Source organism: Ammodytes marinus (assembly GCF_949987685.1).
Source record: "Ammodytes marinus genome assembly, chromosome: 4".
NCBI lineage: Eukaryota > Metazoa > Chordata > Actinopteri > Uranoscopiformes > Ammodytidae > Ammodytes > Ammodytes marinus.
The window spans coordinates 30,762,655-30,789,205 of NC_137233.1; the positions used below are offsets into that span (position 1 = coordinate 30,762,655).

The window sequence follows — 26,551 nt, forward strand, 5'->3', positions numbered from 1 at the left end:
ACTACTCTACACCAAAAGTCTATGAGAAAAGTAAGAAATATTGTTGAATTCAATGAACTGAAAAAACACATCAAAAATGTATTCAAACTGTAATGGCACCATGTTATAACCTAAGCAGATGATCATGCTATGTCTGTACTTTTACAGTCTCGCTAACATTAAAACCCTACGTGGGATTGATTTGTTCAGTGCAGATACCCTGTGGTTATCAAAAACAGATATTTATTATACCATCAATTTGAATTAAAAAAAAAACATGGCTCTCTACTGTGTAATACCAACACACTGTTCAGTGGTCACATTTAGTTTTTCCTTTTTTTTACATATAAATATAAAACAACACAACCAACACTGCAGCTGTTTGGAACGTTTCCATCAGAAGGACACATTTTCATTTCCATATACATTTACATTAACTACACCCAATGTAAGTCAACAGTTAGAACTGTGTTGTAAAAAGCTTAATTGTCTGAAGTCTTTATTCCACCGAGGAAGAACAGACTATTAGTTCTTCTGTGTCCATCTATTGGGAACATTCCTGACTGCAGTCAATCATTAAACTGCATACAACAAATCAGCTGAACACAGCAACACCACAGACTGCAAACAGTGTACAGCGCACATAACCAGGCTCAGTCAAGGAAGCAGGAAGTGGAGAGGAGAAAGAAAGGACAGGCGAGGAAGAGTTAGGAAGTTGGGGGAGGAGGGGAGGGGGGGGCAATGAGAGGTGGCATGCAGGTCATTTAAACGCCAAGGCTGAAGGAATTGACTCTGTGTCAGCATCACCTGTCCGTAAGCCGTGATGGTGACCTTGCCTTAACTGAAGAACCGTTCCCATCCCAGGCAGACCTTACTTCCCCTTTTGGCGTGCTGGGCGAGCCCTGGAGCACAACTGAGAGCTACATGCTTGATGCATAGCTTTTTGGACTGTGTGTGTGTGTGTGTGTGTGTGTGTGTGTGTGTGTGTGTGTGTGTGTGTGTGTGTGTGTGTGTGTGTGTGTGTGTGTGTGTGTGTGTGTGTGTGTGTGTGTGTGTGTGTGTGCGCGTGTGTATATATGTGTTGAAATACAAATACTTTGTTCTGTTTGCATACAAGTCAATATCATGTATAAGCAGATGTATAAACCTGTGTTCCCTAGAAAAAAAATATTCTTAATGATCTTCGTGATCATTTTCTAAATATTTATATTTCCCTTTCACTCCCAGGATGGACAAAGATCTTCAAAAGAAGAAAAAAAGAAATCAAAAACTCTGAATCCTGAATCTGATAACTTAAAGATAACATAATCCAAAAGAAAAGCCCCTTAAAAGCCAAACTTGTAAAAGCATGTGTCTCAAAGCTTCATGCAGCGTCAATGTGTTGTCAAATTAGGCTTGGCAGTCTCAGGGAGTTAAATATCCTTTAGTAACAAGAAGGCAGCGTCATAAATTGTGAGAATTTAGATCAACGAATGAAATAAAACTGAACACCAACCATGTGTGGCTTTAGGATGCCCATTAATGACAGGTGACGGGACTGCCCATGAAAACTAGCCTTTAAGCTAACTTTTAGCATTTAAATTTTTTTATGAATGTTAAATAATGTACACTGTCCCTTTTTAAAATAAAGAATTAAATTAATAATTCATTAAATATGCCAAGGGGTGATGATCATGTTTTTCCCTTTATCCGTTTGTTTTCTAACCACTCTAACATCCTTAAAGTCATCATATCTAAACCCTATACCCTGAAATATCACATCTTTTGGGACATTTATTTCAATTTCACTTGGGGTAGAAATGTTCTCACAGACAGCTGTTAGCATTTGCTAATGTGCCGCATAAGCCCAGCTACCCATATGGGACACGTGAGCCCACAAGACCGCCAGTAGACTGCTAAGCCTATCAAAAATGTATTGCTACCATTTTTGATTGTCATAGAAAACAAAGAAAATGCAAAAAGTTCTGAAACATTGTCATAAAAAAAAAGATCAAAGTAATCAAAATAAAGACAGGTAATAGATAAAGTAAGCTCAGCCTTAGTGTTTAAATGGGAGTCTCACCTGGAATGACAGAAATAGTTTTGAGGGCTCGGAGAACCCTGAACGTTCTCAGCGCCGAGACATTCCCAAGGTCCACAAACTCTGTTACATATCTGTAATAAGGTAGGATGACACACAGAACAGAACCCCATGACACACAACACACACGATAACAACAACACACACACACACACGCACGCACGCACGCAAAGTACGCGCAAGAGCACGACACCAGCACCACCATCGAAGACCAGGAGGGGACACCACGGTGAGAGAGAGAGCGTCTGTCCGACCAGTGGGAAGAGAAGCGAAGGAGGAAGAGGACACAGGAGAGGGACCCAAACAAAAACCACACCTAACATCAACCCCGTGACTCGCCCACCCCGCAAACACAAAACACCTAGACCGTCTTACCTGGGATAACTGAAATTGTTTTCAAAGCCCTCAGAACCCTGAACGTACGCAGAGCTGACACATTGCCTAGGTTTACAAACTCTGTTATATACCTGCAAGGTGGATCAGATACAGTTACTCAGCAGCCATCCCAAACAGAGGAAAGAAAGAATAAGATTGTTACATAATATTTGAATGAACAATTATCGAGGTGTTATGATGGATTCATGTGGATTGAAGATGCTGTAGGCAATTGTCCTTAGAATCTTTTTTAATTTATTTTTTTGCAATATTTATTTCAATTCTCGACACTTTTGGGATTAAAACATGTATTTAACTTTTTCCAAAAGCCTTAATAACCAAACAGGACATGTTGGGAAAGAACATACGCCTACTACTTTTCAATCACACCGCAACTCAGTCCAGTCTTAACATGTCTGCATACAGCAGTATGGAAACAAATCCATGGCTGGCTCTGAAATACACTTTGAGTAAATGTGTGTGACATGTTTGGTTAACTGCAGCTTTGCAAACTGTGGTGGCTGATCTACTGTAAATCTATCTAAACATTAGTGGGTAATGAGTTTATCATTAACTACTAGGTGTTGCCTGATGCTGACAAAAAAAACCTTCGGGTACAGCTTGGGCAGAAAGATGCCATATTATATAGATATTTCTATTTTTTGCATTGGGTTAATGTCTTAAAAATGTGTTTTTCGGGTTTTTAGATTTCTTTGGCTAAAATTGCTTATTTTGTCAAAATGATATGTAATGATAGACAAAAAACGGTCTATCATTACACATATAAAATGGCCCATATATATATATATATTTTTAAAACAACTTCTGCAGACAACCGATACAGCAGAAAGTTATCAATGATGGGATATTAAAATGAATCAATAAATTGTAACTCGTGCTAAACTTTCTAATGGCAAACATGTATCATTTCTGCACCTTAGTTAAAATGATTCCGTTCCACTATTACATCTCATGAGCTGGTACCAACTATCTGCTGCCACACCTGAATGGAATTGTTATCAATGTGATTAGTTGCAGCTGTGTTGGTTGCCCTTGAGGTTTTACAGACTGTTATCTTGTAGCTATAGCGTGGCATCGAAAATAAATGTCTTCTTCTCACAACTTTATTCTATTGATGCGCTAGAATTTTGTGATATTGGTATGAGCCATGTTGAAATCCACATTTTGGATTCTGGAATTTGATAGCGGTATTTGATTGCGGTACTCTGTTTCCCCCTTTTGTGTATGATCGTACAGTAGTTGCTGTATGAAGATTTTTTAAATGACGTTCATTTATCATGGCTTCTATCTTCAAAAATACTTACGCCATGGAGATGACCATGAAATCCAGCCAGTTCCATGGGTCTCTGAGAAAGGTGAACCCATCTATAGCGAAGCCTCGAGCAACAATTTTTGTGAGCGACTCAAACGTATAGATACCCGTGAAGGTATACCTTTGGGGGGGGAGGGGGGAATAGAGAGACAAGAGTAAAACAGTGACAAATACATCAAACAAGGATGTAATTACTGAGAAGAAGTATAAGTGTGTACTTACTCTACTTGTTTGGACCACTCTGGGGGGTCACTAAAGGTCATGAATATACAGTTGGTCAAAATCGTACACATGATGATCATGCTGAATAACGTGAGAGGACGGGAGTTAAGGAACTTTTTGAACAGTGCTACCCATAACAACTCAGGCATTTATAATACACATCAATAACAGAAAATCTTTCAACTTTAAAATATTAGCGCTAACAGTGCATTAGCTTTACTGACCATCTGTTACAAAAGGCAGAAAAAACAAACACAAATGCCGAACCATCTGTGTCTATTCACTGTAAAGCATTGAAAAAGAATCATTTGAAAGGATATGAGTGTATCAAGATCTTAATAGCTATTCGCCTAAATAAATTAAAAGGGGGTATGATGTACAAGGAGGACGTGGCACTGAAGCGGAAGATTGTTTTCCCTCTGTTTATGACTATAAATGTCTGTGGAGAGAGAAAGAGAGAGAGAGAGAGAGAGAGAGAGAGAGAGAGAGAGAGAGAGAGAGAGGGAGAGAAAAAGTTAGGACATTTTCAGAACTGGCACATACTATTAAGCACATGATCTGCAAACCTTTTGCGTGTTTTATTTATGTATTTTTAAAGGAAGAGATGACTGCAGCTTAGCTCACCTATGACTCATGAGCCTCCACTGCATTGGTTTTCTACTGTACAAATACAGGGCTGACTCTCACAATACAGGTGACACTGAAATCTATTGTGCTCACTGCATTGTCAATTTGCCTATTTCTAAATCACCCTTATTAGCAACGGGGCAAAGTGCTTCAGGCTGTAATGGCCCTACACAAGAAAATAAAAAGTATAGTAAGAACATCCGCTGACATCATCCTGTCTGTGGCCAGCCATCAGAGCACCAGGACTTAACAGTTAACACCTATGTCCCGGTTGCATCAGACGGAGCCTCAGTCTTGGCAAGCCATTGGCCGTGACAGAGGCAGCAGACAGGTGCATGCGAAGCTCTTCCCTGCCCGTGGCCAAATGGCTCTCTTCCCCCCAAGTTTAAAGCTCTTACTGGAAGAGAACCGCAAATGCTGTCATCGATCAGGGGCAAATTTGCTGACTCTAGGCTCTCAGCAACCACTCCCCACCCATAAACAGCACTGGGCCAAGTGGGGCTGGGCAGTGGGGTGAGGCAGTACTGTGTGCTTCTGTTGCTTTGTATGTTTGTTTGTTTGTTTGTGCGTACCTGCGTGCAGTTGGTGGATGTCTGTGCCCATATTTGGAGTTGGAGTATGAAGTATGAGCATTCCCTTGAAAAACTTAAACAATATTTCCATTTTTTTTTTATATAGCTGAGGACATTTCAGCTTAGAGCTGGTTCACTGACACTTTACTAATCTGTGGTTTGGTTGAGAATCTGTGAGTTATGAATGCTTTCACTGCTCCTTCATTATCACATCACCACAAGTGTATTTATGACACCACTGACGATGCTGCCTGCCAGTATTTACAGAAAACAAAGCATGTCCTGTGTGTACCAAGCACTGAATAACAATGAAGTAGCGCTGCATGATTATGAAAAAAAATATCTAATTGGACATATATTGCAATTGCAATATGATTTTGGACGTTTTCTAAAAATCTGTAGAATATGATGCGTAGGCCAGGACAACTCTGCAGCACCACAATATTTTAATTAAAATGATAATGATGCACACATTCCTCCTTAAATGAATATTGTGCCCCCTGTGTTTTAAGAATTGCAATAGTCCACATTGCGATTTTGATTCAATTTCGATACAGACATCCTTTTGTATCAGAAATAATACACATTTTATATGACTTTAAATTAAAGATAAGATTCAACATGAAGTGATTAACAATTGATGTAGTTTGTTGATACAGTATGACTGCAGTGTCTAGCTTCTGAAAACTGGAAAAAGATTTGAAAAGATTTCAGAGATTTTAAAATGGCACATAAATGTACAACTATGGTATGTTGTCAAAATACTGTTTTTAAGCAGAGAAGGGTATAAAGCCAACTATGTACTGCTTTTGCTCTCTCCATTCAGGTATACTAATTACTGGATTGCATTCACATGTGGTAACCAACTAGGAAAGTGAAGATGTAGAGGCCTTTTGGTCTTTAGTATGCATAGTTCACACCATGGGAAACACTAGAAAGAAACAGGGAGGCGACTAGAAGTGTCCTGAGACGAGTGGTGTCCTGAAATCTAATTAAATTAAAAATAGCGTCTGCAGGCTGGGGAAAGACAAAATGTATTCTCTGCATCAGAAGACTCCTCTCTCTCTCTCTCTCTCTCTCTCTCTCTCTCTCTCTCTCTCTCTCTCTCTCCCTCCCTCCGCCTGTTCCTGTTTGCCTTAAGAGCATCTCCACTACTCAAAATATCCTCTCACTGTCTTTTCCAGAAAAATAATCATCCACACTTAATCAACAACCGCACAAACAGGTAAAAAGACAGGATCACGTTCAAAGGGTAAATCTTCCTCCCAGAGGTCAACTGAAGTGTTCTGCTGACCAAGCCAAATGAGCAGAATCTCATTAACAGTTGAGAGATACCCAGCATGCATTTCTATGTGTCCATATGTTAAATCAACACGGACCATATATTTAATGGATTAATAGAGGCCTTTTAAAAAATGTAAAGAAATCATGTCCGCTCTGTCCTTACTCAGTCTGCGTTTCCAATATAGGTCATCCTCAAGTTTACAGCATATGGAAATTTAGAATTTTCACAAGCCTGTGAATATCACACGTTCATAATGGCTGCACAGTTGCTTCAGCTGCTCGATGACCTGTGTCGATTTGGAGACGGGGGAATATGCTGTTGACGCAAACTTGGCAACCAGGCCTAAATACGACAAAAGGAGGCAAATGTCAGGCAATTTCCTCTATGGATCAACTGCTATACGCTCAATCCATAACTGGTCAACCATCTAGGTAGCCTGGTCCTACCAGACCAACATACTTCAAGAAGGTCTGGAATCGCTCCATTGACAAATGTTAACTCACTTGAAGGCGGGTGTCTGTTGAAGTTTAAAACTATTGGATCTGCCCAGTGCCACTCTGGATCTGCCAACTAATCACATAATGTTTGGTTGTGACGTTATGTTACGCATCGGCTTTTAGCCACTCCCTCTGTTCGCTGATTGTACCGCCACAAATCTGGCCAGAGAAAACCTAAAGGTGCGAACACACTAGGCACTTTACACACGTACAGACGCGTATGAAATCGGCCGTTTTTCCATAGGGAACCATTGGTTTACGCGCGTACATGGCGCGTAAATGCGTCACTCGCGCTAAAGCAACATTTTCACTCGCGCTAAAGCAACATTTTTACGCGCGTATATATTACGTGCGTATATATTACGCGCGTATATATTACGCAGCTACGCGAGGAGTTCAAAAAATTTAACTTTTGTTGCTCCTACGCGAGACGATTAGCCGCGTTGGCCAATCAGCGTTGAGCTTGACCCGACGTCACATACATTGGCAGGGTCGGAGAACAGTGTACTGTACACAGAGGCTGATGAGAGACACCGAGGAGAAAAATGTATTGCGGGCGGCCGGTGCTGTATGAAGCTGCTCGGGGTTAGAAGACGTGGGGAAAGTAAACCAGGAGAATGGACTTCCTGGTTAATTCAGTGAATATGTGCGGCTTTGCTTTAGCCGATAAACAAAGTTAGCGCCGTATAGCATTAGTTAACTCACCCTGTTGTGTGCGGGCGGCTAGCGCCTCATATTATGAACCCAAACATGACGGCTATGTCCGCGGGACTTTCACAACAAGTAGAGCGAAGCACCGGTGTTGATCTACGCCAGCCACGGCCCCCTGTCACAGCCAGGTAGGGTAATTTTGGCTACTTGCCTTTATGTTGTGCCGCCGTGCACCGATGCTAACTGTGTTTATTATGTAGCTGCCGTGAATATGCAATGCTGTTTTAATGCTAGGCTATTTGTGCTGTTCAGTTTGTCTTTTGGCACAGTTGTTGGCCGTGTTGTTGTTGTTTTTGTGCGGACATGCACGCTGTTGTGTCGGGTCGGGTCGGGTCTGATCAGCCATGGTTGATAAGGGAAATACAATATCGGGAGGGAGACTAGGCACGTATACGCGCTTATAACCATTTTTGACACAAAATGATCAAGCAACATTTTAGCTGCGTTACGCACGTAAATCTTACGCGTGTAAAATGCCTAGTGTGTTCGCACCTTTAGAATATACCGCAGACCCAGACTCACAACTGAAGGGAAATGAAAATTGAGCGGAAGTATGTAGGCGGGCGGTGCCAGGCTACCATCTGGAGCATTAAATACAAAATGTAAAAAGAAATTCTCAGAGAACAGCTTCTTTGTCAGAGGCTATTTCCACAACACGTTTTAGATCAATAAATAAGAAGAAGTTGAATCAAGAGAAGGCAATAATCAAAGGGCTAAACTTCCCTTGTGTCACTTCTTAAAGTCAGCTAATTCGCCAGTTTAATTAATTTCCCAGACAATTTCATTAATGTAGGTTGACAGACAGGGAATTGGAAGGAGCTGATAGTCATTGTTATGTAACTGAAGGTTTTGCTTTCCTCAACATATTCAAATGGAATCAACCATATACTGGTATACTTGTATTGGCAAGCTTATGGGAAACGACCTCTATTCACATGGATTAACATAGAGTGATTATGCTCTAGTTCAAAACACTGTATGTTCACGTCCTTCACACTCAGTGCATTAGGATCCCTATAACACTGATCTACAACGCTTAATGCATCCTTACAAACACACACACACACACACACACACACACACACACACACACACACAAACACAAACACGTGCATTGATACACGACTCAGCAGAACAAGCTTTACTGCAAGGAAGACTTATTTGCTGCAAAGCTGCTGAAATGTTCCTTATTCTCCATAGACCATTGAAGGAAAAAAAAAGAAGCACATATGCAAGAATCAGGGGGCAGAATGCAGCTGCAAGGACAGTGTGTGTGTGTGTGTGTGTGTGTGTGTGTGTGTGTGTGTGTGTGTGTGTGTGTGTGTGTGTGTGTGTGTGTGTGTGTGTGTGTGTGTGTGTGTGTGTGTGTGTGTGTGTGTGTGTGTGTGTGTGTGTGTGTTAGAGTGAGAGTGAGAGTGAGAGTGAGAGTGAGAGTGAGAGTGAGAGTGAGAGTGAGAGTGAGAGTGAGAGTGAGAGTGAGAGTGAGAGTGAGAGTGAGAGTGAGAAAGAGAGACAGAGAGAGAGAGAGAGGAAGAGGAAGAGGAAAAGTGGCGGAAGGATACGGAGAGGGGCTTGCAGGGGTATGGGACAGCAGCAAAAAGCCGAATAGCAAGAGAGAGAGAGACAGACCTAGAGACAGAGACAGAGAGAGAGACCTAGAGACAGAGAGAGAGAGAGAGAGAGAGAGATAGAGAGAGAGAGACCTAGAGACAGAGAGAGAGAGAGAGAGACAGAGAGAGAGAGAGATGAGGCGTTGGAGGGGGAGTGATGCAGAATAGAAATCCAGAGAGCTGCAGAGGAGAGAGAGCCAAACCTGAGATGGATGGGTAGACGGAGGGAGGAGGAGGAGGAGGAGGAGGACTAGGTTAGGCATGCAACGAGAAAGTGAGAATGAGGCGTAGAGTGAGTGAGGGAGGGAGGGCAGAGAAAAGAGTGAGTGCTGAGTGATATCGAAGCTGGGAAACAATAGAGTTTAAATCATGAGCAGGGGATGTTGTTCTTGTCTCATTCACACAGAACTGCCTTTTACTTCACTAAACTGATGTCAGAGTTTGGACTTTACGAAGCTGGCCATAAACATAAAAACGTAAAAATGAATGAATCAATCAATTCAACGTGTGACCACCAACTTTTTTCTTGATCAATCAGTCATAATTACTGTTTCCAACTTCTCGTTTGAGGCTTTGCTTGTTTTCTATGTTTTCTATTTTTGCTCACCCAATACCTTACGGTTTTTGACGTTTGGTTGAACTAAAGCAGACACTCAGGGGCTCAGGAACAGGGCCTCGATCACTAGTTTGTCATATTTAATAGACAATCCTATGATTCTTTTGATTGCAAATATAAGTAGATTTATTCTCAAATGAAGGTCTTTAGGGATCCTAAACATGACAGCCATACACCGTACACTGAATTGTTCTAGTCCATTCTGTAATAAGAACCTGTCTTGTATTGAGTACATCTTGATTTAAAGGTGGAGTGCGCGATTCTGGAGAATGCTTGTTTTCAATTTCGCTCCAAATGAGTGAATGTCTCCTCACTATCCGCCTGCTGTCTGTTCTGTGTTAATACACAGCCTAGACTCTGTAAACAAGTATGTCAACAAATGGTATGTAAACTGTAGCTAGCAACATGCCCATTTACAGAGGCCAGGCTGTGTATTAACACCAGATTTTTCAGAATCGCTGACTCCATTGTTCAACATGAAACTTGATGCTTTTGTAAAAGAAAAACACCCCAGATCTCAAAATGAATTGAATTCAATATACCAGCACCATTGCCTGAACCTTATCTCGTGCACTTTTTTTTTGTTGAGCTCATGACAGGGAGAGTCGGCCAGTTAAGTCATGCTTGAATAGGTAGGTATGAGTGCAAACTAATTCCCCAGCATGTTACACTGTGCCAAAAAAAAAACATGCGTCATCCCACTTCTTCACCTGTACTCTGGGCTGCAAAAATCCCACTTTTCCACTGCTTACCCCACCCTCTTTCTTTATATAAAAACCTGGCTGGCAGTGGGAGCACACTCATACGCCCTCCGCACCCCCATCCCCATCCCTTCCTCACTCAGCCCAGTGCAGGAGGATGCTGTGTCATCAGAGACTGAGGACTCAGACAGAGCACTAAAGCCTAGCCCTCGCTCTAATTTACTACACCTTGAAGAAGAAAAAGAACGCCGGAGAGGAGGCAGCGAAACAGAGAGGGGAAAAAGGAGAGTAATGGACTGTAAGACACAGACACACACACACAAACACAAAAAAAATGGTGGTATAGGAACATAATGTAATGGTTTGTGCTATGTGTTGAGATTCAGATGGCGATAGCTGCTTTAGCCATGAGCTCCCCCTTGTGTGCTCACTTGTAGCAGCTGCCCTGAAGGTGCCTGAACAGAAACAACGGGGCTTACATATAAAACGGTTAACAAAATTCACCATTCAGGAAGAGAATGAAGCTCCAAAAAAGCTTCTAAAACTGTAGAGCAGCCAAATCAAGCCGAATCATCTTAGCTGCATTTCCACTTTTCAGAGAAAAAAAAAATCAGCCCCTCTACGCACAAAACACTGATGTGTGCACGTGCAAGGTGCCAGATGAAAACCCCTAGCATGCCCTCCATCCATCCATCCATCCCCTTCCGGCTCGTCTGTATGACCACACAGCAGCTTTTTACATTGCCTAATCGCATCAGACATCTGAAAAGCCCAGGCCAGTCCGCTCCCCATCACAGGGGAATACAAGAACTGCAACTCTGCATTTCTCGTCCTCACCACCACTGCCCCCTCTCTTCTTCTTCTTCCCTCGGATGCATGAGTGCTGTGATCAGGTTTCCTGCAGCTGACGGTAACACACACTAAGATACACCCATTGACACACAGTGCAACGCTGAGCTGATAGCATGACTTGTCGGTCGAGTAGAGGAGACGAGCAGCGTGGAAAGGTGAGGACAGAATACAGCAGGGGGAGCCGTGTATTCATGATAAGCATAAATACACTAAGAGGCACTTCCTCAGGTGGGATAAAGGACACATGCATTTGTGTAATAGGAAGTTGATTGATATGAATGGTGGTGTGGTGGAGGGAGAGGGGGGGGGAGAGGAGGTCTGAGCGTGTGTGTGTTTTCGGGTAGTCGGACTGGTGTGTCCTGGCCTTTATTGAACGTCATGACACAACACTTGGACGGGGCATGATGAACTAAGCGGGTCTTGACAAAGCAGAATGAAGAATCGGAATCAAGATTGATAAACAAACAGAAACACATATGGGATTAGCAGTGGCTTCATTGTTGGATAAGCTATTTTAGCTAGCAGTCCAAAAAAACAAGTAACCCTTCCTTCCCCCTTTGAAATCCCATATACAAACATGACATTAAGCGAAGTACCACAGCCATAACCACACCAGCTCAGAAACCAGAAAATGAAGGACTCCGGCTGTAATTGGATTATACAAATCTGGTCCATGCGTGTATTGCAACTACCTTCACAGATCTTGGATGTACAGTACGTATTAACAATTAGTGAATAATAATAAGGTACGCTGTCAAATGCCAGTGAAGCCTATTTATGTACTTCTAATGGATTACACTCATTGTATACTCTTGTTGACACAACATACTGTATCTTAGTGTACCTACCTATAGCAAGTAACCAATATCAAACCAGTTTTTCAACTCTGACACAAAACCATTTGGAAATGGTGTGCTTGACCGTTACAATTACAACTTGATATTTTGGAATTCTGGAAAGCTAAGGCATATGAATATTTCTAATTTGAAATCTGACAATTATAGTTTTACCTAAACTACAAATGAGTTACTTCAGTTATTAACCCATGATCCAACAGATGCTTTGAATACTAATCTGAGATTATTTGTGTACATTAAAAATATTCATCACAGAAGCAAAAGAAAACAAATGGCCTCCTTTACAAGAGAACATGCAGCACCATCAAACCCTAAACGAGGAAGAGAGGCACATGCAGACAGTCTGGAAGCTTAACCTTTACACGGCTTTCATGTCTACTTAATAATAGCATTGTTTCTTATATAAACTACAGGAAGTGCTGTGTATGTGTGTGTACAGTTACTGTACATGTTTTCACTACGTGTTGGGACCTTGGTAACTCTTTACCATTGTTTACTGGTAAAGAGTAAACCTCCAAATGACTTTGTTTAGTCATGTGGAGGTTAAAGATGTGTACATAGAGCTTAAACACCAATCTGTTATGCATGAACTATTCAAAAACATAAAGTATGTGTATGTATTTTCTCAATGTAGCCTCTGCATACACTGTCACACATATGGCTGAGAACAAAGGGACGGGTATCCTGCTGCAGTTAACAGAGGCGTGTGAGTGGCGGCCATGATAAACAACTTCCATCAGTTGCCTTAAAGTGTGACGCCACAGATAAAAGAAAGGTGAGTTGCAGAAGAATGCATTGCCCAATAAGCAACGTGGTGAGGAATAAGAATAAAACAAGAAGGCATCTCTTCCTGTGGACAACGCTGAACTATAGGGTTGTGGATCAATAGATCACAAAAGCCACATACACTTGAGAGTTTCATCCACCCTTATGAGAGGGAGTGCTGCTGGCTGAGATTGCCAGTGCTGCTGACTGGGCTTCTTGCTGCTGTACAGGGCCACGGCTATTTTTTTCCCATTATCACCGCCGCCACCACCACACAGGAGGCTGGCCAGTCCACACCTCTACACAGCTGAAAGTATTACAGCTCACTCCTGCCCCTGTCTCCCTTCCCTGTCCTCTCCTGCCATCTTCTGCCTTCATTCAAATACAGGAAGTGCACAACTGAGTGGTTGGGGATGGAAGACTAAAATGCCTGGTAGACAGTAGTGTCTTACATTAACCAATTTAAAAACATTTTTTTTGCAAAGATAAAAGTAGCTAAGGGTGTGTGACATCTGGGGAGGAAAACATCACTTTGTCTGTTGCTACATTATTAGCTCAGCTGTAAGGTTTAGCTTGGGCTTAAAGCTGTCACACACTATTGCTGTGTCATCAGAAGCTGCACATGTGGTTTAGTCCTGCTTGCTGTGTCCTGTATAGTGGTCGACCAATATTGGTTTTCAACGACCGATGCTGATACCGATATTTAGGGAACAGGTAAGCTGATAGCTGATATATACTGCCTATCATGTTATTATTATTATTATTATTATTATTATTATTATTATTATTATTATTATTATTATTATTTATTTATTTATTTATTTATTTATTTATTTATTTATTTATTTATTTATTTATTTATTTATTTATTTATTTATTTATTTATTTATTTGCATTTGATAAAATACAACAATTTAATAATAACAACAAATAAGAATATTTTTTCTTAAATTAACTTAGAGGTGCCCCGAGAAACTTTTGTTTTAACTTGTGCACCCCCTTTGGACAAAAGCGGTAGTGTTTTTACTAAGCGTACCCATGACAAAGGCATAAAGAAAGACTGTATAAAATAGCATTCTTTGCACTGATGGTCTCATTTGCTGTCACATGTCATGTATGAACATCAGAGGGAAAATGAGACTGTTTCAGAAATGTTTAAAAGTTCCTCATAGCAGTACGGTACGGTTCTCAGTTAAAAGGAAAACCCCTTTAAAGCTGTAACTGAACTGATTAATCTGTCTATCTCTAGTCCTGTAGATATCACCTAAACTCATGTAGGTAACTGTACAGTATAGTGGGTTACCTCAAACATACTGCAGACAATGACAGTCAGTTAAGTTAAAGGTGTCACTTTTCTCAATTGGTGCAACAATGAGGGAATGTGAACAACAGTTGAAACACTACAGAACACCATGCAGATCACAATAGCACTAGCAACAGTGCAGCAACACAGAAAAAAATATGATAACAAAAGTGCATGTTGGGAAACCGGGGAAATCAGACTCAGAGTTCCAGTTTAGCAAGACCCGCTCCAAAACGCAGCTAGGCTAGTCAGATACTAAGCGAACACATCGGTAGGCCCATACAAAGACAATTACACAGCTACAATTTTACTCTACTGCTCTGATGGAATACACTGTGTTACTACTCTCAGGCAATGTGCCGGACAGTGTGTGTCTTTTTGTCGCTTTAACATAAAGGCGAATGTGTCATCCCCTACAGCAGTAAGATCAACTTTACATTGATAATGAATCAAACCCTGCAGAAAGCTTTATGAGAAAAAAACCAATGCCCAAATAAACTGCATTCCCCAGCAATCCTGCAGTGTTGCAGGAGCAGAGCAACTACGTCCCTCTGCCTCAGTCGGTCATGCATGGATCGTATGTGTACTTAATATCAACCCAAAAACCCCTGGAGCACACACTTACAATCAAAAGCTCTAACACTCCTCTAGGTCGATGTTGCTCGTTTATGCTCTCCCTTATCTCTGTAGTGAATACAATAACTTCTACTTTGACAGAATTCATATTAAACCTGAATCATTTATAACAGTGATTTACATGTTAACTATGTTAGTGTATTACGTGGTAAAAAAATACAATGCTGCTGCCAATTTTTACATAAGAAAAGGGTAAAGATGTCATTCATTTGAAGATGCAGCACACACAACAGCTTAATAGTACACCTGTAAAGATTAAAAGACTTTCAGAGTTCTCATTAATATACATATAAGTTTGGGGGGAAACAAACTATGGAAGCGCATTTGGCCTGCGCGACAGACAACTCACTTTCTTGTTCAAATAGTACGGGTCCAAATCTTCCAGCGGTGTGGCAAAATACCCGGGAGGAACATCGCCGTAGATGAACGGCAGGCCCCTCCCGGCCTCCAAGTCACTGTTGGGCTTGACCTCATTCTCGTCAGACGTGTCACGGTGACTACTGTCCGACCGGGGCTTGGGTGGCTTCTTGTTTGCCTCTTCGGCGATGCGCTTCTCGATGTTACTGAGCGACTCCGGGGTGAATAACTTGAAGCTGTCAGGTCCTGGGGGTGCCATTAAGGGCGCGGCCATCTTTTCATCCTGCAGCTATTCCCTCCTTTATTTGTTTTCCATCCCAGACATCCAGCTCTGAGAGGAAAGAGAGAGAGAGAGGGACACAGGGTGAGAAAGTGAGGAAGAGTATAAGCAATAAAGCACTGAGTGAAGAGGAAAGATGTCCTTGTGTATTCTTTTTTATATATATACAGTGTCATTACATTAACAACACTGATTAGACAACAGGGTTGTTATTATCTAAATGGCATATTTATATATTAAACCAGTTGGATTACAATGCACTGCCTCCATCTTAAGCTTTGCTGTTCTAAGCCTCCTGGATGCAATTTCTGTCAGAGAACGCAAACAAAGCAAAATAAAGCTGAAAAAGTGCAAACATTTGGAACATGGGCCAGTGGGCACAATTGCTGCTCTCTCCATCAACCTCTATGACTAAAGCACTGATCCTGTATCCCTGGAGCTAAACTCAGGTACACAGCACATACAGTAGACAGCTCTGAATTCCCTTTTGCTCAGTTCTGTGACCCCCGACAGCAACGAGGCCAGTCAAGTCTTCTCTTCTTGTGTTCATGCTCACAAACGATGGGCCCTTCATCCCACCAGGAACTCATCTGTCTGACTCTATCCATCACAATGGAATCTTGCAATATTGTGTCTAAGACATTGTGTCAAGAACATTTCCATTGTGTCTCACCATGGCCCGAAAGCAGCAGTTATAGTTATCCTTCCATTTGAATAGTGTTGATATGGATAATGTGAGGTGAATGTGTTGGTATAGCACTGAGAGCAGACGTCCAGGTCTGCAGCTTGATGAAGCTTACAGCTCATTGTTTGCCCTTTGAAGTCTCAATGGTTGAGTCCGCACAGCTCTCACTGGAGATATATAAAAGTGAATGTATAGCTCCCAGCACATAATCGTTACAATATGCCATCTGTCCTGTATAAAATGTCAAGGAGCCAAACAATCTTTAACTAAGCAAGCAAAAATACACCAAGACATTTGTGCTAAGGTGTATAAATAAAGTAAGCAAAGAGTCTAATGTTGTAGCACTTAATAGGTTGACATATCATTGATGTACATTTGTTTACCTGTGCCATCTAGTTCATGGTATATCCATACATATAAGGCATATGACATAATGTGACAGGGATTTGTGGTAAAGAAAATAATTGATGGGGTTTATCGCATTATAATAATTCAAATGACAGATGTTTACGGTGAGTAACAGTGCATCCGACACTGGTTTCTCACATTCTATAGACATAACTGATGTGAAACAACACAGGACATTCATCGATTGATATTTTGCAAATAACAAAACATCCTAAAAACTGTTGATGTGTGTCAACATATGGTCTATAAATGAGTGCTGGAAATCATTCACTGACCTCAGGTGCTCTGACTCATTCTTTAAACAGTAGAAGTTGGAATGACAGTATCAACTGCAACTGTTCAGGCTCCTGCAATAGATGACTTCCTCTCCCTGGTTGGCTGACGGCCACTCTGTTTCATTCACTATATTTGACAGTCATAGTTTAGGCTTTATCAAAAAATTGAGACAGCATTGTGAAACATTCAGTGAAACAATGACAATTAGGTATGGCTACAGACCTGGAAATCAGTCATAAAGAAGTCATCCATAGACAATAGAGACAGGGCAAAAGTATATTCGAGAGAAAAAGAAAAGAAGAAAAAAAAGCCAAGCCAACCAGTATAGGGGTGAAGTGCGATTCAGGTAGGTAACCCAACCTCGGCACAACCTCCAAGTCTCCTTCCACCAGTGCTACATCAATTGATCTACCTTCAAGGTGATTCAAACCAGGATGCAATAGCATGGCCAGCAGCCATGCATGTTCACTTACACATAACGCTGCTATAGGACACTCCTGTGAACATGACAGCCAAAACTGAGAGGCGACCATGCAGAGGAAAACGGCAGGAGATTTTTGCTGAATGCTTTCGATGTCCACTAATTCACTGGGTCATATGAGAAACGCTGCAGAAAAAAACGCAACAATCTCATTCACACAAAAAAGTCTGGACACCCGTAAATCAATTAGGCTACAGTGACTCTTATAATTGGCACCAAAAGCGCGCATCCCATCACCTCTCTCGTGTTTGGTTAAATTCGTGATGAGTCAAGTGAGTCCGGAACGAGAGAGAGAAAAAAAGATAGGCCTAGTTGATGGAGAATAGCAACTACTCCGACAGCTTCGTTTGTCCCCCAAGTCATACGACGAGCCTGTCCCTGTCCGGTTAGTGGCAGCGTTCCGCCAAATGCTTCTACCCCGCGTCCTCTGCGCGGAGGAAAGACATCCAAACGCACCACGGCGGCTTCCGCCCCGCCGTCACCTGGATATGTCTTCTATTCTGCTCTGTTCCCTCTGATGCTGAGCTGACATCTGATGGAGCTCCCTGACCGGACACCGCGGCGATCGATGATGTGTGTAGGGCATCAGAGTCACATGGGCCGGTGAAGAACTCACACACATCCCTTCATACCCTGCAGTGATTTCTGAACGCCGCTTGCAAACTCTAAAACGTAAGGTGCCATCCCCTATCATTCCAGATCCACAGCATCACTGAGCATATATAGCCTCACGGGCCCACATTCAGCATTCCTAGGGGGAATAACTTGGCTGCCAAATATTAAAGACGCCTCAAATAACCCCCCCAGGCCCCCACCCTCCATATCCTATACAGCCTATACGCGGTGGGTGCCGTTATTCGTGTAGGATATGAGTCAGTTTCGGGTGAAGTTATGTCGTCCTGACTGGTAAATCTGACGAGGTATGCCAATTCAGATTGAGAAGGGAAGGGGATGAGGCACGGGACATGCCACTGTAGGCTATAGATAAACAGACAATTAGGCTATTTCTCGGATAACTTTCTCCCGGATGAAGGCCAGCCACTCCCGTTCCCATTTGCCCGTATTGTTATGTAAGGTGTATTCAATGCATTGGAGTGATTTTTAGACAATGTAACCCTCGGTAATTTCCACTGTTTAACAGCGAGGCGCGCCGTTGTCCTATCGGGCCAAAGCCTAAAAATACTGCAGTGTGGTTTATTGCTGCTATGGGCTCTCTCACAAACTCATAGTAGGTCAGTTGAATGCACAAGCCATGTCCCGACAACACATCCCAGGCCGCAACTCAAATCAGCTTTAGTGCATCACCCAATCTCACACCTCAAACGTTTCTAATTATTTACAGCAATAAAAAAAATAGATAAACTAAATCGGCCTTATGGCTACACCACACCCGTACAGATATTGGCGAAGCGACAGGGAACCAGAGGCGCCATATGATGAAGGTTTATTGAGTAACAACGGAATGAGGAAATGTGTTTTTATCAAATGGGAGAGACTGCATGAAAAAACCAAAAGAAAAAAAGGGTGCCGCGGCCCCTCTGAAGACTGCCAAACTAAAGACGCACCTACCTCCTCACGCAATACAGTCTCCAAAGAGATCGCAAGAGGGAGGGGGCGCTGAGTGTGGGGGTGGGAGGGGTATGGGTTGAAACTCTCGTGGTTATAAAATAATGGTAGCGAGAAAAATTCGCTAGGCTACCTAAAATACATAGGCTACATATTTTTCATTTTACAAGCGACGCATTCACGCACCTGGAGCATAACCTACAGTCGACTCACTGTCGCCACTCAGGAGAAGTTTGACGTGATCGCACTTCCACATCCCATATGCGTATGTTTCCCATCCTGACACATTGAAATGTCATCCCATTCAGCAGGCAGGCCGACACCCCAAATAACCAGCAGTCTCCCTGTTTTTCTAGCGCTTCGCATCCCACAGCCACTGGATCGTTGTAAAAGCACGTCTTCCCTACATCCAGGCGACACCTCGCATGCATATTTTGCCCATGTTGGTTACATGGCAGGGAAGCCCTCCACACACGCTAGGAAAAGATGCTGAGAGAGAGGGACCGCTCTGCGGCACTGGGATGCAGTCAGTCGACAAAGTGGGAACACTAGCCATCCCACGACACATAATATCAGACAAAGCACAAAACAGATTTCCACTTACTTTTTCTCGCATTAACACAAATCTGGACAGCTGTCACTGAACTGCAGATGTAGAAAACAGTCGAGAGTAACTGCGGCTGTCGCCATATTGTTGCTGCTATCTTCCTTCCCAGTACGTGCGGCTACCCTGCATAATTGATGACTCTCAGCAAATTGTTAGGGAGTGTCGGTAAATGCCTTTAGTTCCAATAACGGACAAGAGACCGCAGCATCGTAAGCAGAAAAAAAAACAGTGTTCATGTTAAGACAGTCATTCATATTTAGGTTAAGATTGCTATAGCGATTGTTAATATATTTATTTTAAAACTTAAAACAACTTTAGGTGTGCTGACATGTCATTGTTTGAATTAGACCTAGAAGTTGTATGAGACATTTAAGACAATTTTGTAATTTCTATATTTACACCTGCTTTTCATGGGTCATTTTAGATTTGCTGCCATTTATAATATTGCAATGTCCCAAGCAGAGCAGTAGCCTACTACTGATAAAACTTAACAGAACATTTAAACCAGAACATTTCAAAGTTCTGCATGTTTTTTAATGTGCATTAGAAAAGAAAAAATGTAAATGTATATTTATTTCAACAATTAGGCGTCTTCTCTCTTGGATTATTGGGAAATTTGCCCGTCCTGATTTATCATCATGAAAAGAATATCATCCACATCATTTTAAGTAACAATACACTTTTTGGTTGAATTGAATTAAAATTGGTACTTTTCAAGAATAATACATTTTATATAAAAAAACTATGTTTGGATTTTTAAAGAAATGTAAGTGACTGTAGGCGATGCAACCACTCTCCCCCTACTATAAAATAATGGTACAACCTTTTTGAGGAAGCAACATCAACAAAGTAGTTTGAATATCATGGTGAGTAAGTGTTTATCTTCTCTTAAACTTTCTACGGTTTTCATCTGCGTTCCATATTTTTTGCAACTGGGAAAATGCTCAAATATCTAAATTGTATAATGTCATGTGGTGTACTGATAGCAGCTAGACTCAATGCATTAACAACAGATTAGCACAAAACCTTCAACCCTGCCACATTCAGCTCTGTCACACTTGTTACTGTAACGGGGTTGTAACTGGGTTGAATGCCTGTTACAGTGTTGAATCCCAGTTACATCTTTGGAATAGGAATTCTGTTTATTACATATGACATTTAGTTAGTAGCGGAATGTTTGTTGTTAGTGGGTTTATAGTATAAACTCAATAAACATGGAGATTATCTCATGCATAACATTGGCTACATTCTACCCTGTTATGTTTAAAATGTTTTGCATATTTGTATTAAATAACATATTACGAGGGGGGCGCCCTTAGCTCAGTTGGTAGGGCGTCCCCCCATGGGCCTCAGCCAGAAGCGGACCCGGGTTCGATTCCAGCCCGCGGTCGTTCTCTGCATGTCACTCCCCTCTCTGCCCCATTTCAACTCTGTCACTATCAATAAAGCATAAAAAAAGCCAAATAACATATTACATCAACATGGCCCGTTTACTTTTGTGTTTTAAATAATTTCATCATAACCTGCAATGGATGGTGTTTGAGATTTGTCCTTTAAATTGAATCACAATATGTGATTATATGTTAGGCACATCTAAACTGAGAGATCATGTCTGAATACTATCAGAAACCTATTCTAAACATTAACAGCGGAATTATAAAATGACCGTGACAGGGTTGAATTAAAGTGACATGTTTCTGAAAAAAATCACAAACAATAATTTAATATTGATGTTAAGATTGGGGGGAAAAAATTTAAACATTAATATGTCACATCCCATTAAAGTTTAACATTTTAATGTACTTTTTCTTATGTTTATCGAACACAATTTGTACCTATTTTATAGAATCACCCTCCTACTTTGTCAAAAGGTCTTCCGTGAAAAAAGCCTACTACTGTAACTAAGAACCACACTGAACAGACCCAGTGACTGGGGATGGGCGATATACCGGTGTCGTCACCGTCATCAGTGTGATGTTGATTGTGTCATGATATGGATTTTAAAATACAGGCATATACATCTACCAATTATGGTTTAGGTCTGCTGACTCTTTAAACACAGTGTATGGGCTGACTGTGAGTTACAGAGCGCTTCCACGAGAGAATCATATACCCACTGACGGAGTAGCCGAGCCGCCACCAGGCAGCGCTGGACAGGCTAGCGGGGATAGCAGCCGAGCTATCCCAGCTAGCCTGTCCAGTAATGCCCGGCTTGTGTTGTGAAATTTCAGAACATATAGAATGTATTTATATAAAAAAATAGGCCAGGCTACTACTCCCAATATAGGCCTCAAGGCTCCACAAAAAAATAATACCGGGATATAATACCGTTACCGTCAGATACGTGAAAAATACCGTGAAATTTAAGGTCATATTCCATAGCCCCAGTGACTTAAGATTGGAACTCTTCTGCGTGCATATTCAAGAATGGTATCACAGCCTCAGAAATCCGGTATAACACTGGTTGACAACGGACTTAATCCTATCAGATCCCTATTCTGCTATTTCCCTTGAACATAATATTTCCAAAAAAAGAGTTGTGAGCCCAGTCGTGAAAATGCCTGCCCTACAATCTTTGTTTGTCTGCAGTTTTTAGAGAAAAAACACTGCCCACAGCCGGTCACTGAAAGAAATTCCTTCCAATAATTGACACTTGGTCTAAATCCTTCACCCTCCAAAAATACAGAATTTTGAAAAAAAGGACGTGTTTTAAATGTGATCCTTCAATGTCTCCATCTGGTGGTAGTTTGAGGTACTGAAACTTAAGGTCCACAGAAAATCGAAGATTCGGGATGCATTTTCACTCCAACATTTCAGTGCTCCCAATAGTAGAGCAGAAAACCCTAGTATTACCCCATTCAATATTTGTCATAGTGTGATTTAGAGAGGACAACGAGACAATGGATTTGAAAAGACCGAATATAGTCAAGGAGTATAGCATTGTATTGTCTCTGGGTTGCCCAAGGGGAGCAGGAAGAGGTGCTTCTAGTTTCAAGTAGCTCGCCTGATAGGTTGACCAACTATTGAAAAAAATAATAATTGCAATTTTAAGTTTAAAATCCAACGACGGTAACAACAGCCCAACATCCAAAAAGTAGAATTTGCACTTTGATGTGCATACAAATGTTAAGTGTATGGTCCATTATATGTCTTTAGTGTGTCTGCATATTGCACCAAAACAGTAGAAGTTTTCTTTAATTGTATTTTGTAATGTCTGCATGTTTGTACCACATTTGTACATGCACATAGCAAATACAATTCCACAACTGTAAGGTCAGTTGTCTGTTGTATTCATTAAAACGTTGTCTATTTCTTTAATGCGTATTGGCTTCTTTGAGCCAAATACCCCCAAAAATGTCCGCGCCTCCTGTACACCTGGGCAGTGACCACCTTGACAAAGACATGTACTGGGGGGAACACTGATTTGCGTCACAATTAGAAGTGTAGTATAGACATTGATGTCAATTTTCAGTGATGTAAATGTGGCCCAAAAGAAGTGTAAAGTAGTGATGTTTTCTTGGACCTTTGATGGGAAATTATTTTTGATAAGCATTAGGTATGCAATTTCACACGTGTACAAACAGAAAGCTTAATTCAGTTGATGTGTGCGATGTAAACAAATATAAGCAATTTGATGCAAGTAGCTCTTTGAAAAAAGGTTGGAGACCCCTGTTCTAGGCTATACTTCGCACTCAACATTTCACCACTGTGATCTGCACAGATAGGTATGTAAAAATGTATGGAAAGATTAGCAGTATTCTAATACAATTTTGTTTACCTTTACAAGACAAATGAATTGAGGATCTAAATGTATTGTAAGTAAACGACTGTGGCTCAGGTGGTTAAGCTGTTTGGCCAACGATCCTAGGGTTGGCGGTTCGATCCCCGCCCGGCCACTTGTGTCATGGTCGTTGTGTCCCTGGGCAAGACACTTCACCCACCTTGCCTTGTATGACTGCTGTATGTTTGAGGTGGGGGTCGGATGGGCCGATGGCGCGGAATGGCAGCCTCGCTTCTGTCAGTCTGCCCCAGGGCAGCTGTGGCTACTATCGTAGTTTACTACCACCGGTATGACTGTGTGTGAACGAATTGAACCTGGAACCCTGTAAAGCGCTTTCAGTACCTTGAAAAGCGCTATATAAATCCAAACAATTATTAAACCTTCCCTCGCTCCTCTGGTCCCAAACAGGACTGGGTTAAGGTTTGGCATGATTCCGGAGCCCTCAGTAAGTAGTGTGGCTGTGTGACACATTGCTTTGATTGACTCGGGCTCTGTACTCCAGCACACTGTTTTTGAGATAAAACATTGGCTATGAAGTGGACGCCGAGTTGAGACTACTTTGTCAACGGATGTTTGAAAAGGTCAAGAAGGAACTGAACCTAAACTTTAAACCCACACGGTTTGAGAACTCCCAGAAAGTGCTCAGAACCATGAAAGGTTTCAATATCTACAGTTTAATAATTGACTACTAATCAAACATCATCCACAGTCCAAAGGTCCACTCAAAACACAGATATGGTATTAAGTGTTTGCTTTAAGCTTCAATTCAAAAGGTGTCAGATTGGGCCAATTCTTTCCATACAAGTTTGAGTGTGTGAAGTTTGGCACACACACACATATATGCACCACACACTGGCATCCCTACCAACAGACCCACACCATTTAGGTTGAATTTTTTTCTTCCATTGGCCTGTGGGGCGCGATAACATGGCAGGACCTTTTATATACTATCTATGAGCAGGACAAATTACCAGGAAAATTTCCCTATATGGCTCCGGCCCTTAACCACCTGCCGTCCTACGCCCTGTCCTATAATGCCCTGCTGTCATGCTGTCCCTTCCTGATTTTCAAAATAAAAGCCTTTCTCTCTCTATTTTTTAACAATATGGTTTGTTTCAATAAACAGTTTAGGAGTTTAGTTTGCCAAAAAATTGACGGTGCACTTAACATGTCAGTCTATAAGATAAAGCTGGAAAAAAACTTTGTGACAGGTGCACAAAGGCACTAATTGAAGTCACAAATTCACAACAAAAACAATCTAAAAGCTTTGCCTATACTTAGCCAACCACTGACCACAGCCAGGGCTGCCCATAAGGGGTAGAAAGTGGGAAGAGCTTTCTAGGGCCCAGCCACTTGGGGGGCCCATTGTCGTGGACTGACGTTTAGGGGAATGTGCCGGGCTGGACAGTCACTCCGAGCGTCAAATATTAATGTTAGATTATTAACGCGGTTAGTATAAATGTAAACAAACATTCACTAAGCGTTCACTGGAGATGACCTATATGCCTTTTAACAACATAACTTAGTGTACATTTTCAAGGGCAAGTGGAAAATCTGATCGCAGACCTTGAATCCGTAATAGCAGGGGTGCCCATTACGTCGATCGCGATCTACCGGTCGATCGCGAAGGCATTGTGGGTAGATCGCATGGTATTCTTAAAAAAAATAGATTTTTTACCTTTGTAGAGGAGAGGGGGGGGGGCATACGAAGATCAGGGGCCTATATTGAGCTATACTGTATTAGAAGAAAAAAACTAAGACTTCACAGAGAGATTTAAACCTGTAAATTTTTTCTTTCTGCCTTTTTGGTTATTCTGTGTCTCCAAATTATTCCAGAAAATAGTACTAAATAGCTCACATACGACACAGCTGATTTAGCCTTAGTGTTCTTCTCAAAATGCACCAGATTGATACATTTTACTTTAAAAGGTTCACATTTTTCTTCACTGCTGTTCCTTTGAGAATAGTGAAAATGGGAATTTGAAATATAATGTGCCTGTGCTGTTTGTTTATCCGAGACGATATAACTTTTTTGAGAAACATTTACTCCACCCTAACCGAGAGCAGGTGGACTGGGTAGGCCTACCACAGAACTGAGCTGAGGGGGAATGGAGGTTGGGCAGGGAACTTGTATTACTTATCATTTAACCCCTTGTATATGCCTTGATGGCTTCCCACCTAGTTGTGGCCAAGGTTTGGGATGTGTTCATCTCAAAATGAATACAAATTTTGTTCTCCCAGAAGTTGTAGAAACTTCGTGCCCTGCAGCAATTTAATTTGAACTCCCAAAAAAGAATCTAGTCTTGAATAGCTTGTTTAAGTTTGAGTAACAGTAAAATTATTTCTTGAAGTCAGGTGTCTCCATATATCAGGTGAATTTAGTTATTTAATAAAATGATGCATTACTGTCCTTTACTGTAATCGAACAATATCTGTGGAAGCATCAAACCCAGATAATATCATTAGAAAAGTAGACATTTTCAAAATGTTTTAGATTGAGCAAAGCCGAGTGTAACTGTTTCAAACATCGTCACATCCTATGAACCATTTGTGTGCCGTATGGTTAGGCCCGCCCACACAAATGTCCGGGCCCCTGAAAATGTCCAGTGGGCCCCCCTGACTCATGCTTTACTTATCAATGCAGGTGCGTGTGCTCATCCCTAAATAAGCACATACATGTATTGGTAGAGAGACTTCTTCAGGGATGTGCAGAAATTCCAAAATTCTTCACAGAAAACTGAAGAATTCACCACTACATGAATAAGCAATCCAACTTACTCTCCAAACTAAGTGTGGCCTATGTTTAGTTGCAACATTTAGAAGTATCGTTATCCACCTAGGGGCCTGGTAGTGACAGGGACCCGCTTCTACGTAGGTATAAAAGGAACATAATGAGGAAATACAAGAAAAAACTAATTTTGTTTTATAATAATTAGTTACCAATTAAAACATACTTGGGAGTTATTATGGTCTGTTTTGAAAAAGTACAATTAATTATACACACTGTTCATTTAACACTAGCTAGTTCAATGTTACGCTATACACTGTAGGCTACATAGCTTTTATAATAGGTCATGCTACATAGGCAA

General features: G+C 41.4%; 1 protein-coding gene across 3 annotated transcripts in view; it reads right to left on the reverse strand.

The window, feature by feature from the left end:
- scn8ab (sodium channel, voltage gated, type VIII, alpha subunit b) overlaps positions 1-15,652 on the reverse strand; it is a gene marked incomplete at its 5' end in the record, with an annotated part of 44,151 nt that extends 28,499 nt beyond the window's left edge. For all 3 annotated transcript variants that reach the window (XM_080026295.1, XM_080026294.1, XM_080026293.1), the window contains 5 exons: positions 2,435-2,526; positions 3,760-3,888; positions 3,990-4,070; positions 4,298-4,428; positions 15,371-15,652. In XM_080026295.1, the coding sequence (XP_079882421.1) occupies positions 2,435-2,526; positions 3,760-3,888; positions 3,990-4,070; positions 4,298-4,428; positions 15,371-15,652 (715 nt within the window). The remainder of the gene's footprint in view (positions 1-2,434; positions 2,527-3,759; positions 3,889-3,989; positions 4,071-4,297; positions 4,429-15,370) is intronic.
- Between the last annotated feature and the right edge of the window lie 10,899 nt (positions 15,653-26,551).